Source organism: Danio rerio, chromosome 11, assembly GCF_052040795.2.
Source record: "Danio rerio strain M-AB ecotype USA chromosome 11, GRCz13ab, whole genome shotgun sequence".
Lineage (NCBI taxonomy): Eukaryota > Metazoa > Chordata > Actinopteri > Cypriniformes > Danionidae > Danio > Danio rerio.
This window is the reverse complement of record NC_141031.1, coordinates 47865652-47881480: the sequence shown is the minus strand read 5'-3', so window position 1 is coordinate 47881480 and position 15829 is coordinate 47865652. Positions and strand designations below refer to the sequence as shown.

Sequence of the window (15829 nt, the reverse complement as noted above, 5' to 3'; positions counted from 1 at the left end):
AAAACAAAAAAGCCAGTCACCACTCTATACTAGTCTATTAAATACAAAGTGTTATCTAAGATGTTATGTTGAATCAACTTTATCCAATTAAATGATGAAAATAAACTAATTAAGTGTTGAGAATAAAGTTGTTGTGTTTTGAGAGCTGTTAAATTGAGAAAAAAAGTCTCCTAAATTCTTAAATAAAAAAAATTATGTTTCAACAAAAAAGTTATTAATAATCTTTATAAATTGTTGCGAATAAACAGTAATTAAATTCCAAGAACAAAGGCGTCATTTTGGCTATAAAATAAAATATATTTTTCTTACTTTATTTAAAACTTCAGAGAAAATCATTAAGAATAAAGCCTATATATATATATATATATATATATATATATATATATATATATATATATATATATATATATATATATATATATATATGTGTGTGTGTGTGTATATATGTGTGTATATATATATATATATATATATGTGTGTATATATATATGTGTGTGTGTGTATATATATATATATATATATATATATACATATATATATATATATATATATACATATATATGTATATATATATATATATATATATGTATGTATATATATATATATACATATATATATATATATATATATATATATATATGTATATATATGTATGTATATATATATATATACATATATATATATATATGTATATATATATATATGTGTGTATATATATATATATATATATATATATATATATATGTATATATATATATATATATATATATATATATATATATATATATATATATATATATATATATATATAAATATTAAACACTTTTTAAACATTTCACATGCATTAACATCAAATATTGTAAATGTATTGCTATTTCAGCCTGGAGTGTAAGACTGAGTTTATCCAAAAGATGAAGAATTATTAGCACAAAATAGAGAAATGTGGTGGCGCAGTGTGTAGCACAATCGCCTCACAGCAAGAAGGTCGCTGGTTTAAGCATCAGCTGGGTCAGTTGGTGTTTCTCTGTGGAGTTTGCATGTTCTCCCCGGGGTTGGTGTGGGTTTCCTCCGGGTGCTCCGGTTTCCCCCACAGTCCAAACACATGCGCTATAGGGGAACTGATCAACTATACTGGCCATAGTGTATGACTGTGTGTATGGGTGTTTCCCAGTGCTGGGTTGCAGCTGAAAGGGGATCCGTTGCTAAAAAACATATGCTGGATGAGTTGGCGGTTCATTCCGCTGTGGTGACCCCAGATTAATAAAGGGACTAAGCTGAAAAGAAAATGAATGAATGAACAGTGAAATAGGAGAATAAAATAAGAGCGTAACGTGGAGCAGGAGTCTTTTATTTATTGTATATTACACAGCCAGAGAATCCCAGGATCAGTGGTGTGTGTGTGTGTGTGTGTTTTCTAGCAGAGTCAGCAGAGTGTTGTGTGTGTGTGTGTGTGTGTGTGTGTGTGTGTGTGTGTGTTTGTTGAATCAGGGCCAGTGTGTGTTGTGAAGCAGAAGGAGCTCGTGAAAGTGGGTCACCTTCCGGATCTGTGCAGAAAGATGTGTGTTATCTGGACACAAACACACACACACACACACACACACACACACACACAGGTCACACAGATTCTTCTGCTGGTGATTTTCCTGCATTTCTGTCCCGCTTCAGCCTTGTGTTCAGGATCAGCGGCTGCTCAGAGTTTGGCAGAAAACACCAAGAAATAAGAGAAAAGAAAACACACACACACACAACCACACAGGCACACACGATACAAAGACAAACACACGTGTGGTTGTGTGTGGGTACATGTGTGTATGTTAGTGTCTGTGAGTGTGTGTTTGTGTGTGTTAATGTATGCAAGTGAGTTTGTGTGTTTCTGTGTGTATCTGAGAATGTATATGTGTACGTGTGTGTGTGTGTGTGTGTGTGTGTGTGTTTAAGTCCACAAAGACCATCATCCGTCACCATGGAGCACCCCTGACCTTTAACCTGACACCATGAGCTGCTGCCAGCGGGACGCATCCGATACACTGATCCCAGAACAGCCGGAGAGAGACTACACTGTACACTGTAAAGAGCTGAGCAGGAAGAACGTGTGTGTGTGTGTGTGTGTGTGTGTGTGTGTGTGTGTGTGTGTGTGAAGAGCAAAACCTGAGGAAGAGCTTCATCACATAGGAAAGAGGCTCAGGACTGAACACACACACACACTCACACAGTCACAAATACAAACACACACTCCTACACACTCACACAAACTCATACACACACAAACACACGCACCCACGCAAACACACACTCATTCACTCAAATACACACTTACATATACACAGAGGCTCACACTCACTCCCACACATACACTAGCTCACTCACTCACTCACTCAAATACACATACACAAACTCATACACACACACGCACACACACACAAACTTGCATATACACAGAGGCTCACACTCACTCTCACACATACTCAAACACACACGCACACACTCACTCAAATACACACACACACACACACACACACAGACACACTCTCACTCACTCCCACACATTCACACAAACTCATACGCGAGCACACAAACACACACACATACACAGAATCATACACACTCACAAACTGACATACAAACATACTCCGACACACAGTTGCACACACACACAAATACTCAGTCACTCCCACACAGTCACACACACACTCACACACACATTCACACTCACTCCCACACACACAGACACTTTCACGCACATACATACACTGTCACACACATTCACTCACTCACCCACATACACACCGTCTCGCACTCACTCCCACAGACACTTTCACACACTCACTCACATACTCATATGTGCACAAACACACACACACACACACACACACATGCACCTACTCAGTGACATTCTGAAAATAATCATCCCCATTTTTCAAACAATCCATCATGTCTTATTCATTCATTCATTTTCCATCGGCTCCTTTATTAATCAGGGGTCACCACAGTGGAGTGAACCGCCAACTATTCCAGTATATGTTTTTCACAGCAGATGCCCTTTCAGCCCAGTTTAGGGCCCTAAAGCGCATGTGTTTGGACTGTGTGGAATACTAGAGCACACCGATGAAACCCACGCCAACATGAGGAGAACATGCAAACTCCACACACAAACACCAACTGACCCAGCTGAGACTCAAACCAGTGACCTGACTGTGAGGCCACAGCACTTAGCCACTGCGTCGCCCCTTTTTTACTCAATGTAAGAGATTTAACAGATACATCAATTGTAATTAGAAAGTGCTTGAGGAGCGACACCTGATGATGCAGTTATAATGATGATGTCAGAGGAACTGCAGCCAATCACAGAGCCTCTAATTGTTACGTATTGCAGAGCGCCAGTGTAGTCCTGCTCAGGGTGAATTGATTTGTCATTTCGGCTGTCGTCTGTCAAGGGCAAACGTGTGTGTGTGTGTGTGTGTGTGTGAGAGAGAGAGAGAGATCTGCCACATCTCCATGGTGACGGTGCCCTCTCTGGGTGAACTCACCCCCGTCACTGCTCTCTCTTTCTGTTTCCACTGTAATGAGCTCCATTCCAGCAGCACTGAGAGTGTGTGTGTAAGACAGAGAGTGTGTGTTTGTCAAGTTGTGAAATTAATACTCTTGTTGATTATTTGTTTTATTAGAAATTTTTCAAAACACTCTGAATTATAAAAATATTAATAATTCAAAAGTATATATTTGAAATAAATTTGTGAAAAATGTGAAATGTGTATTATTGTTAGAATATATTATTATATTTTTGAAATATTGTTCTTTTTATTATTGTTATTGTTGTATTTTATTTTATATTAAATACATGATTATTTAATTGTTTTATATAATTTTCATTAAGAAAAAATATTATTTAAATATTTGTAAATCTTGCAATATTGGTGTTTAAAATTTTTGAAATAACAAAATTATATATTATTATTGCTGTTAGTTTATCTTAATTAATTTCATTAATTCATAATTAATATTCTTTTATATGATTATTATAATATGTATTTAATCAATATTTTTTTGCCTTTTTATTTCTTTATTAGTTATATATGTACTACAAATATAATTATTTTATTGTTATTATTAAATATTGAAATATTGTTTTATATTTTTCTATTAATCTAAAATTATATTTTATTAATTTATCTCTATTATTATTATTATTATTATTATTTTTCCTTTTTATCTATCTATAATGAATATTGGTGGCACAGTGTCTCTGTGGTGTCACACTGTGTCTCCGGTTTCCGGACAATCCAAACACATGCGCTATAGGGGAATTGATTAACTAAATTGGCCAGTGTGTGTGTGTGAATGAGTGTGTATGGGTGATTCCCAGTGATGGGTTGCGGCTGGAAGGGCACCTGCTGTGTAAAACATATGCTGGAATAGTTGGTGGTTCATTCTGCTGTGTGCTGATGAATAAAGAGACTAAGCTGAAGGAGAATGAATGAATAAAGTTTATATTTAAAATACATTTTTGTAAAAATCTGAAATTATTATTGTTAGAATATTAAGATAATGTTTGAAATGTTGTTATTTTAATATTTAGAGACAGAAAGATTTATATTAATCAAAAAATAATTGTTATTAGTATTTTATTTTTTATAAATCATGAAATATTGTTGTTTTATATTTTTGAATTAATATAAAATTATATGTGATTATCAGTTAATTTATATTAGCTTTATTACTGTATAATTAATACTATTTTATGTTAATTTTATAATATTTATTTAATTAGTGTTTTTTGCCTTTTTATTTCTTTATTAGCTTTATATGTACCACAAATAACATTATAATTTTATTATGTTTAATGTTATTATTAAATCTTGCAATGTTGTAGTTGCAGCTGGAAGAGCATCCGCTGTGTAAAACATATGCGGGAATAGTTGGCGGTTCATTCCGCTGTGGCGAGCTCTAATAAATAAGGGAGCCGAAGGAAAATAAATAATAATTATAAAATAATTAATATTTTATATTAATATTAAAATATTAATTTAATTATTGTTTTTTGCCTTCAATAAAATGGTTATTATTAATAATATTTTATCTTAACATCTCACATTTTTTATATTTTTATCAGTGCATTTATTATTTTTCCTTGCATATCAACCTCTGTATACATGCATACAGTAGTGATCAAAGGTCTGAGACCAAACTGCAGATGAGGAAATCAACATGCACTTTTAACATGGAGAATAAATCCATGTCTCATAGGGATGTGCAGATGTGTGGGCAGGCTGTACAGTAATAGTCAGTACAAGTCAGTTCTCTTTGCTCTCACACTGTGTGGAAAATTGCTTTCTTCAAACACATGTAGACACTTCTAAGAGAGAGAGAGGGTTTCTTCAAGTCAACACGAGACATCATCCTCACATCTCTGCTGGCTTTATCTCTTCTGTCTTTGATGATGCTTCAGAGGCTGAGCTGTGAACGCTCTGACAGGTGTTTTGTCAGTAATGGGAAAGGTTTGTCTTTTAAAGCGAACAGTAAGAGTGTTTATCTTTAATGAGTGAGGGAGATGTTAGGCGGGCAGCAACCGTTGCTAGGCTTGTAGAATAATGGAGAGTTATGTTTGACATATGTTGTTGTTTTAATTGTATTATTGTATAACTACATGAATTATACTATAGTCATTTATTGGAAAGATTATAGTGTTTTTGAACCATAATATAGTAACATGCCTTTTACTGCATATATTATATTATTTACAAAGAAAGCTCTTGCATACTGTAGTGTTGACTATAATGAACTAATAAACTAATCAATACTGTTGTGTAATTTATTATTTATTACATTCAAACTAGTGTTTGTTGTAGTATAATATGCACTATAGCTGTTGAAGACTACAGTATTGGGTGATTTGTTCATATAACGATAGTTGTTGTGTTACCATAGCAACTATAGAATTACAATAAAAGATCTATTAATATAGTTGTGTTACCGTGACAACTATAGAATTACTACAACAGATAAATTATAGTAATTGCTGCATCACCATAGCAACTATAGAATTACTACAGATCAACAGATCAATCACTATAGTTGTTATGTTACCATAGCAACTATAGAATTACTACAGATCAGATCAATCACTGTAGTTGTTGTGTTACCATAGCAACTATAGAATTTCTACAGATCAACAGATCAATTACTATAGTTGTGTTACCGTGGCAACTATAGAATTACTAGAACGGATAAATTATAATAATTGTTGCATCACCATAGTAACTATAGAATTACAACAACAGATCAACTACTATAGTTGTTGTGTTACCATGGGAACTATAGGATTACTGTGACAGATCAATTATTATAGTTGTGTTATCACCATAGCAACTATAGAATTGCAACAACAACCGATAAATTATATTAATTGTTGCATCGCCATAGCAACTGTAGAATTACAACAACAGATCAGTTACTATAGTTGTTGTGTAACCATAGCAACTGTAGAATTACCACAATAGATCAATTACTAGTTGTGTAAAGCTGTGGTCACACTGGGCTTTTCCTCCCATAGACTTCCATTCATACGCACGCGAATGCGTCAGACCGGAAACGCAGGGTCATGCGTCAAGTTTCGCAGGTTGCTGCAGTGCAAAGTTCAAGCTTGGTGAACTCTGACCTGCAAAATTGCATCACTAGACAGCGTGAGACCAATCGAGGATCAAAACATGACCTCTCTGGACAGAAATTTAAAATATGGAGCAATCGCTCGCTTTTTAAACGTCTAATCATCTTGTTTAATCCCGCTCCTTTTCGCAGAGCCGTACGACAGAATTTCGCAAACTCAAACTCTGGTGTGAGCACAGCTTTACCATGGAAACTATTGGATTACCACGACAGATTAATTAATGTAGTTGGTTTATTACCATGGGAACTATAGAATTCACAACAAATCAGTTACTATAGTTGTGTTTCCGTGGCAACTGTAGAATTACCACAACAGATAAATTATAATAATTGTTGCATCACCATAGCAACTATAGAATGACCACAACAGATCAATTATATTAGTACTTAATAATAATAATAATTAATTAGAATAAGGTTGAAAAACATTGTAAGACTTCCTCTAAACCACTGTAGTATTTGTATGTGGGTATTATACTGCTGCATGGTAGACCTTGTGCACCCACATGTGTTTGTGTTCAGATTCTCTATTGATTCTCTGTGTAGTGTTGATAAACAGCAGAAGGTTAATCTTGTGTTTCAGATCTGCTGTTTCATCTGCAAATGAACACGGCTGACTGCAGTGTGAAGTTCAGTGATCATACGGACAGGACTGTCTGTGTTTTAGAAGAGCTTTGCATCTTTGCTGACTAACAATGCCCCCTCTATAGGCAGCTCGCTAGGTTTTGGAACGGGGCCAGAGGTATTTTGTCTGAAAAAGCAAGAGAGGCAGTGTGTTATGAGCTCAGTGTGTTTGCACTGAAGTGTGGCTGCAGTATGACGTCTGTCACTGCTAACAGAAACTGCTGGAAATCATCAGACTGATCAGAAAATGAGCAACACCCGCACATTTGAACGTGTATCGCAATGAAGTTGATTTTGAAATGCCAAAACTCTGTGATTTCTCTTTAGGAAATTTCGAGCAAAGGTTCTGGAAAAAGTTGTGTTTTGCTGGTTCCCTTTGGGTTCACATTTACGTCGGTCTACTCTGGTAGATTTGAAGTCTGTCTGTCTTGTTTGTAGTTCTGTGCATCTGTCTGTGGTTCTGTCTGTTATTCTGCCCGTCTGTGGTTCTGTCTGTCTGTCTGTCTGTCTGTCTGTATGTGGTTCTGTCTGTCTGGGGTTCTGTTTGTTGTTCTGACTGTCTGTGGTTCTGCCGTCTGTAGTTTGGTCCGTCTATGGTTTTGTTTATCCATCTGTTTGTAATTCTGTCTGTCCTGCTGTCTTTGGTTCAGTCTGTCTGTTGTTCTGTTCCTCTCTCTGTGGTTCTGCCAGTCTGTCTTTGGCTCTGTCCGTTCATGGTTTTGTCCATTTCTCTGTGGTTCTGTCCGTCTGTCTGTTTTCTGTATGTCATTCTGTGGTTCTGTCTGTTTTTGGTTCTGTCTGTGGTTCTGTCCATCTTTGGTTCTGTCTATTTGTGGATCAGTCCATCTGTTTTTGGTTTCTGTTCATCTGTGCTTTTGTCTGTTCGTTTGTCTATTGTTCTGTGGTAATGTCTGTTACTGGTTCTGTCTAACTGTCTGTGGGTCTGTCTGTCTGTCTGTGGTTCTGTCTGTCTGTCTGTGGTTCTGTCTGTCTGTCTGGGGTTCTATCCGTCTGTGATTCTGTCTGTCTGTCTGTGGTTCTGTCCATCTGTGGTTCTGTCTGTCTTTCTGTCTTTGGTTCTGTCCGTCTGTGGTTCTGTCCGTCTGTAGTCTTCTCTGTCTGTGGTTCTGTTTGTCTGTTCATCTGTCTGTGGTTCTGTCTCTCCCCCCAGCAGTGCTGTTTTCTGCACACTAATGAGAGCCAGTGAACTGCAACTCCCGCGTCTCCGTCTCTCTCTCTCTCTCTCTGCTCTCATTCCTTTGTGCTTGTTCTTTTTTTAACCTTTCCTACTCTCTCCCTCTCTCTCCTTCTCTTTTCCTCTCTCCCTCCCTCTCTCTCTCAGTGTGTGTGTGTGGAAACAGACGCCCATGTGAGCAGCAGCAGTATCAGCAGCAGTCTCGGTGGTCCGGAGCAGCAGCGCAGGAGAATCTGAGCGTCTCCATTCCCGCGTCCGGCTGCGGCTCCAGCGACGGCATGTGAGAAGATGTCGGTGGGAGGCTGCGCGTGTCCCGGTAAGCCGAGCGGAGCGTCATTCACACACACACACCGACAGCACAGCGGCTTCAGATGCGCACAGAAACATGGCTGCCCGTCTTCTGACGCTTGACTTTTGCTGCGTTTGAAGTGCGAGGAGAAAATGGAGGTGCTTTTAATTCTCCAACAGCTGGTTTGCATTGGTGACATTTACGACCGCGGTGTTCTCTCCGCCGTCAGCTTGATCCAGTCATGGCCTACATTTCTGAAGACTGTTGTTGTTGTTGTTGTTAAATAGCAGATCAGATGCGGAGCACAGAGACGCTTTTATAGCTGCAAATAAATCAGCGCAGGAGTTTGTGAAGTGGCTTGATTGGAGGGTAAAGGTCACAGTGCGTTTAAAGTCAACCCCTGCTGCGAGACGCACACACACACACACACACACACACACACACACTCATGCAACATCAAACAAGTGTCCTGCAGATGTGCTTGCAGAAGAGCGTTTGCTTCATGTGATTGGTCTGCTGGTCAATACTTTCATGTGTTTTTCAGGGTTTGTACAGTTGTGGACATCCTTCCAAACGCTCAGGGTTTAGTCCAGTCAGACAGTTTTTAAGCTTTGAAAAGTGTGTGGACATCAGATAAAGTCCTTAATCCTAAGGCAAGGCCAGTCCATTTCTATAGCACATCTCATACACAGCGGCAATTCAAAGTGCTTTACATAAACAGGAATAAAGGAGACAATAAAATAGAAACAAACAATATGGAAATCGAGAAATACAGATGAAAATGTGTTAAACAGGTTATAAAAGAATGAAAAAGAAGAAAAGAAACCCATAATAGTGCGATCTGTGGGCCACAGCACAGTGCTCAGTCAGTAAAGGCTCAGCTGAACAGATGTGTGTTCAGTCTTGATGTGAACGTGTCTAATGTTGGAGCACATCTGATCATTTCCTGAAGCTGACTCCAGCAGGGAGCTGAAGGCGGATTCACCCTGCTCTGACTGAACTCTTGGAGTTTCTAGTTTATTTGATCCTACACATCTGTGTGGTCTGTTGGGTTTGTATTCAGTGAGCATATCTGTAATGTATTGAGCTCCTTGGCCATTCAGTGATGTATAGAGCAGTAATAATACTGTAAACTCTATTCTGAATGTAACGGGGAGCCAGTGTAGAGACCTGAGGACAGGTGTGATGTGCTCTGATTTCCTGGTTCTGGTCAGAATCCTGGCCGCAGCGTTCTGGATGAGCTGTAACTGAATAACTGTGTTTCTAGGAAGGCCAATGAGGAGAGCATTACAGTAATCCACCCTGCTGCTGATAAAAGCATCAACAAGTTTCTCTGAGTCCTCACTGGAAATGGATAATCTGACTCCTGCAGTGTGTTTGAGATGACAGTGTGCTGATTTACTGACTGCTCTGACATGACTACTGAAACTCAGATCTGACTCCAGAGTCACACCAAGATTCTAGACCTTGTTTTGTGTTGTTTGACCTTTAGAGCCAAGGTACGCATTCACCTTGAGAAGCTCATCCCTGTTCCCAAACGCAATTTTTTTTCTTTTTGTTTAACTGAAGAAAGTTTTGGCACATCCAACTGTTCTTTTCATCAGTGCATTGGCAGAGGCTGTTAGGCTGTAGTCATTAGGCAATAAGGCTCAGTAGATCTGGGTGTCATCAGCATAGCTGATAGTACCAATCTTATAAAGTAGGTTATAATAACTAAATTCATCTTACTAAACAGGTTCATTCATTCATTTTCTTGTCGGCTTAGTCCCTTTATTAATCCGGGGTTGCCACCGCGGAATGAACCGCCAACTTATCCAACACGTTTTTACGCAGTGGATACTCTTCCAGCAGCAACCCATCTCTGGGAAAACTAAATAGGTTATAAAACTTAAATTTACCTTACTGAATAGATAACAATATAGGCAGGGCTTACCCATAGATATATACACTAGATATTGCATAGGGACGCTGAGCATGCGTCAATAGCGCCGCCACATTGGTACAGTGCTCCCAGGACAAATGTCATTCAACCGCACTAGTCAAGACAGTGTTATTGCGTGAAGATGCGGGACTTTAGCGCTGTCTACGGGTGCAGTAACGAGCAAACAAAGAAAACAAAGCACAAAGGCAGAACATTTCATAGGTAATATTCAGTTTTTTTCTGTTTTTGTGTGTTCTGAACTTTTGTGCTAATCAGGTCACGTTATTGATGATAACAGTCACTTACTGCATTCACCATACGGCAAAGCAGCTCCAACTCGCACTAAACACTCGGCTTATGCTAGTTTTGTTGAATAAAATCAGCAAACAATGCAAAAGAAATATGACAACGAGATGCTGCGCTGCCAGAAACTTGTATTATTGTCGGCTAACGTTAGTGAAAGAGTCGTTCGGGGGATTCATTCACAAATGAATCGCTCCCTCCGTCAGTATGAGCAGTGAAAGCAGGAGAGGAGCTGTGTTTCAGGACATGATTAGATTAAATTTAACAGGGAGGGTGAATAGTACATTTCTGTACACTCAAACACAAGCTCTTAGTCAGGAATGGCCGTGCGGTCACTGATCCATCAATGTAGAAAAGTGATGTCAAGTTATAATTTTCGTAATTACAAAATAAAAATTACATACTAACATCCAGGAAAACTTCCGATCATAGATATATGTGTATATGTGTATATCTCTGGCTTTGGATGGTCACAGTCCTCCACTGTACCTTGGTCCCGCATTCATTTCAAAGGAGCGCTATACTGTAGCAAGATGGCGGCACTATTGACGCATTCCGTCCAATAGACAACAATAGGCCAGGCGACATCTAGTGTATATATATCTATGGGCCTTACCTCTGAAATCTGATTCAACACCTTATTTTACCGATCCCCATCCTCAACCGCACTCCTCCTCCGTCCGATGGTCACTTTCACTTTTTTCCACGACTCCCCAACCTTCTTGACTTTCGTCCGCGGCAACCCCCTTCCCCGCTCTTAACCTTCATCTGCAACACCCCTCCGACTACATCCTCGGGTAACATGCCGGATCCGTTACCCCAATCTGTTCCGGGACCTCGCAATACACAAACTCTGCACTGAATATAGGTGATATTAATGAACTGCTTTAATAAAATCAATATTGGTTTTTCTGTACAAAAGCAGAACTCTGGAGTCTGCACGTGTGTCTGTATTATGGTCTGTATTTTTCAATCTGCACCCTTTGATTAAACAGTGGGAGAAGACTAAATGCATGACTATTACCGCCTTAAGAGTGAACAGTGGATGACATTAAAATAGATGTACATTTAAGATGAAAGATGACACATTTAAGATGCGAGTAAATCACAATCAACACAGTAAATGACAGTAACTCAGTGTTAGTGCCATCAAAAATGATCCTTATAGTATAATAGAGAACTAAACAATAGCATCTCATATAATGTGATGAGGGTGACGCTATTGGCAGCGGTGTCAATTCAAGGTCGCTGGTTCGAGTCCTGCTTGGGTCAGTTGGTGTTTCTGTGTGGAGTTTGCATGTTCTCCTCGTGTTGGCGTGGGTTTCCTCCGGGTGCTCCAGTTTCCCCCACAGTCCAAACACATGCGCTATAGGGGAATTGGGTGAGCTAAATTGTCCATACTGTATGAGTGTGAATAAAAGTGTATGGGTGTTTCCTAGTGCTGGGTTGCGGCAGGAAGGGCATCCCCAATAAAACATATGCTAGATAAATTGGCAGTTCATTCCGCTGTTAAAGGGCTCAAAAATGAAAATAAGTGAATGAAATAATGTGATGAAGAGTGTATATGAATGTGAATATTTGCTGCACATTCCAGTTTTAAAATGCGTCTGGATATTGACTACACTGAAACATATGCAAGAACACCGTGTTTTTAACAATAATGCATTCATTTAAATCAACAAGTGTGTGCTGAGGTATTTTAGGAAAGCGCTTCAGTCTTTGCCCAAACCGTCTTAAGCTCCTCCAGTGTTGTGCAACGCCGGATAAATATTTCCATCTTTCCAGGGAATGTGTCTGATCCAAATGTGTTTCATTTAGACGGAGGCTCTCAGGGGCCAAACGGGCCTCCGGATCTCTCATGTCTTCAGTGTTTACAGTGTGTTGGATGTGTCAGATCATCAGGTCAGGGCTGAGCTGGGGTTAAACATGAGGAGTAAGAGCCTGACTGAGAGACTATTTACTGTACATTAATGCGAGCGCTGCACATTATTAAACACTGTGTTGAGGAGTTGACCCACATCAAAAAGTGTGCAGTGACGTGGTGGCTTAGTAGTTAGCACTGTGGCCTCACAGCAAGAAGGTCACTGGTTTGAGGCTCGACAGTTTCTGTTTCTGTGAGTTTGCATGTTCTCCCTGTGTTGGCGTGGGTTTCCTCCGGGTGCTCCGGTTTCCCCCACAGTCCAAACACATGCGCTATAGGGGAACTGATCAACTACACTGGCCGTAGTGTATGAGTGTGTGTGTGAATGAGTGTGTAAGGGTATTTCCCAGTACTGGGTTGCAGCTGGAAGGGTCCGCTGTGTAAAACATACTGTAGCATTTAGTTTTTACTACAGTCAACTGTGGTGTATATATTCTAGTATAATATACCCTGTAGTTGTAGAAACCATACATACATTATTGGGTCATTTGTTTATATTACGATAGTTGTGTGTGTTACCATAGCAACTATAAAGTTATCACAACAGATCAATTACCTGTGGTTGTTGTGTTACCATAGCAACTATAGAATTATCATAAAAGATCAATTACAATAGTTGTTGGATTGCCATAGCAACTATATAATTATCACAACACATAGATTAGTATAATTGTTGTTACCATAGAAACAGTAGAATTACCAAACCAGATCAATTAATGTAGTTGTTGTGTTACCATAGCAACTGTAGAATTACCACAACAGATCAATTACTGTAGTTGTTGTGTTACCATAGCAACTATAGAATTACCAATAAAGATCTATTGCTGTATTTGTTGTATTACCATAGAAACTAAAGAGTCACCACAACTGATTCATTTATCTGTTGTATGGTTTGGAAAACACTTCCAGGGTGTTCGCGGGGTCTTAAATTATTAATAGTTAATCAATCAATGATGAGAAAATTTAGGCCCTTAAAAGGATTTGAAAAGTCTTGATCACATTTTTACGAGGTCTTAAATTTTGTTTAAGTGTTGTCCAAAGAGTTTGACTCCATAAAAACATAAATATATATTTATTTTCCTTTTAATATTAACAACGGCGTGCTCGATCCACACGATTGGTTCAGGCCTTGGTGCGTCCAGGTGATGTCATGTAATTTACGACAAACGCAGGAAGGTGATGTAATGCTTTCTACATGTAGCGAAACCGTGGAGCAAAACAGACGGCAAAATGGGAAAATGTAAGTGTGTGTACTCCTGTTTGGAGAAAGACGAGTTTAATCAGTGGCTGAAGCCTGTCGCTGAAAACAACCGCATAGTTTATTCTCTCCAGCTTTGTTTCTTCTGAACTTATCTGAGTTCTGCTGCATTGTTGTGCTCCATTGATTTATTTAACTATAACTGTTCATTAACAGCTGTTTATTGAGTCAAAGGTTTGATCCTGATTACAGCTTGAAGTGGTGATGAGGTCTTTAAAAAGTCTTAAAAGATATTGAAATGACCTTTAGGATTCCTGCATATACCCTGACTACTCTATTCACTACTATAGTATTTTTCATGTGGGGAGTCAGGTCATTTAGACTCTTTTGCTCCTCCTTTGGATAAAAGCATCCTCTGAACAGATAAATGTGATGTAAATGTACAGATGCAAAATGAGTTGTGAATGCTTGATCGTATGGAGGGACTCATTATTCAGTCTTTCTGCTTCACTAAAGCGAGTCCTTCCTGGAAAATATCACATCTGAAGCTTTATGAAGCATGAGATTCGTTTACACACGTGTGCAGGTGAACTCCAGCAGGTGAGCGAGGGTGTGTTGGAGCATCTGTAAATCCAGCATCTGTCTGTCCCTCGTTCTCTAATGCAGAACTCTGAAGCAGGAGTGTGTGGATTTATGGACCTGTGTGTGTGTGTGTGTGTGTGTGTGTGTGTGTTTGTGTGGATTGTTGTGGCTTTGTAACTTCATGCACTGTTGAGTTTGTTTGGTAATTCACTGGACACTTTAATTCTGTCCATAGAGACTGCGGTTGGACTTTTGTTTCACAGAAGATGCACGCATACTTGTGTTTTAGTGACTTCAAAAATGTCTTGTTATAACTCTGCAACTTCTAAATGCTAAATTTCTTTTGTTTGTTTTTTCATTCTCATAATATTATTATTTTTATACCAGGCAGTGTTGTTGTTTTTAAACGGTGAAACCATCATATGCTAATTATGAAGAAAACTACAGTACTGGGTCATTTGTTTATATTGCAAGAGCTGTTGTGTTACCATAGCAACTGTAGAATTACCACAACAGATCAATTACTATAGTTGTGTTACCATAGCAACTGTAGAATTACAACAACAGATCAATTATTATAGTCGTTATCATGGCAACTACGGAATGAACACAAGATATCAATTACTACAGTAATTGTTGTGTCACCATAGCAGCCATAGAATTTCCATTACAGATCAATTATTAATTACCTTAGTCTTCACGTACGAGCGGGCGCAGCCGTTTGAATCTTTTTGGCTCGAGACTGTAGTTATTGTTACCATAGCAACTGTAGAATCACAACAGATCAATTAATGTAGTTATTGTTACCATAGCAACTGTGGAATCACCACAACAGATCAATTACTGTAGTTGTGTTACCATAGTAACTGTAGAATCACCACAACAGATCAATTACTGTAGTTGTGTTACCATAGTAACTGTAGAATTACCACAACAGATCAATTAGTGTAGCTGTTGTGTTACCATAGCAACTGTAGAATCACCACAACAGATCAATTAGTGTAGCTGTTGTGTTACCATACAGACCTGTAGCCAGCCTGGTAAAAGGCATGGTTCTTTTTGGACTTTTTTGCAGTTATTTGCCTCATTTTCTATTAATTTATAAGATTTAAATACTGAATTTAGTGGCATTT

The 15829-nt window shown here is 38.4% G+C and overlaps 2 protein-coding genes across 5 annotated transcripts in view; both read left to right on the top strand.

The window, feature by feature from the left end:
* The window catches only part of tomm20b (translocase of outer mitochondrial membrane 20b), a 575852-nt gene that overhangs the window by 194647 nt on the left and 365376 nt on the right, over nucleotides 1-15829 (top strand). The gene's annotated exons all lie outside the window — the stretch shown is intronic.
* ldb1b (LIM-domain binding 1b) overlaps nucleotides 8475-15829 on the top strand; it is a 48811-nt gene continuing 41456 nt past the window's right edge. For 3 of the 4 annotated variants that reach the window (XR_015501753.1, XR_015501751.1, XR_015501752.1), the window contains exon 1: nucleotides 8475-8798. Coding sequence is in view for 1 of the 4 variants with exons in the window: in NM_001362321.2 (NP_001349250.1) it covers nucleotides 8771-8798 (28 nt within the window). In the remaining 3 variants the exon portion in view is untranslated. 4 annotated transcript variants of the gene reach the window in all.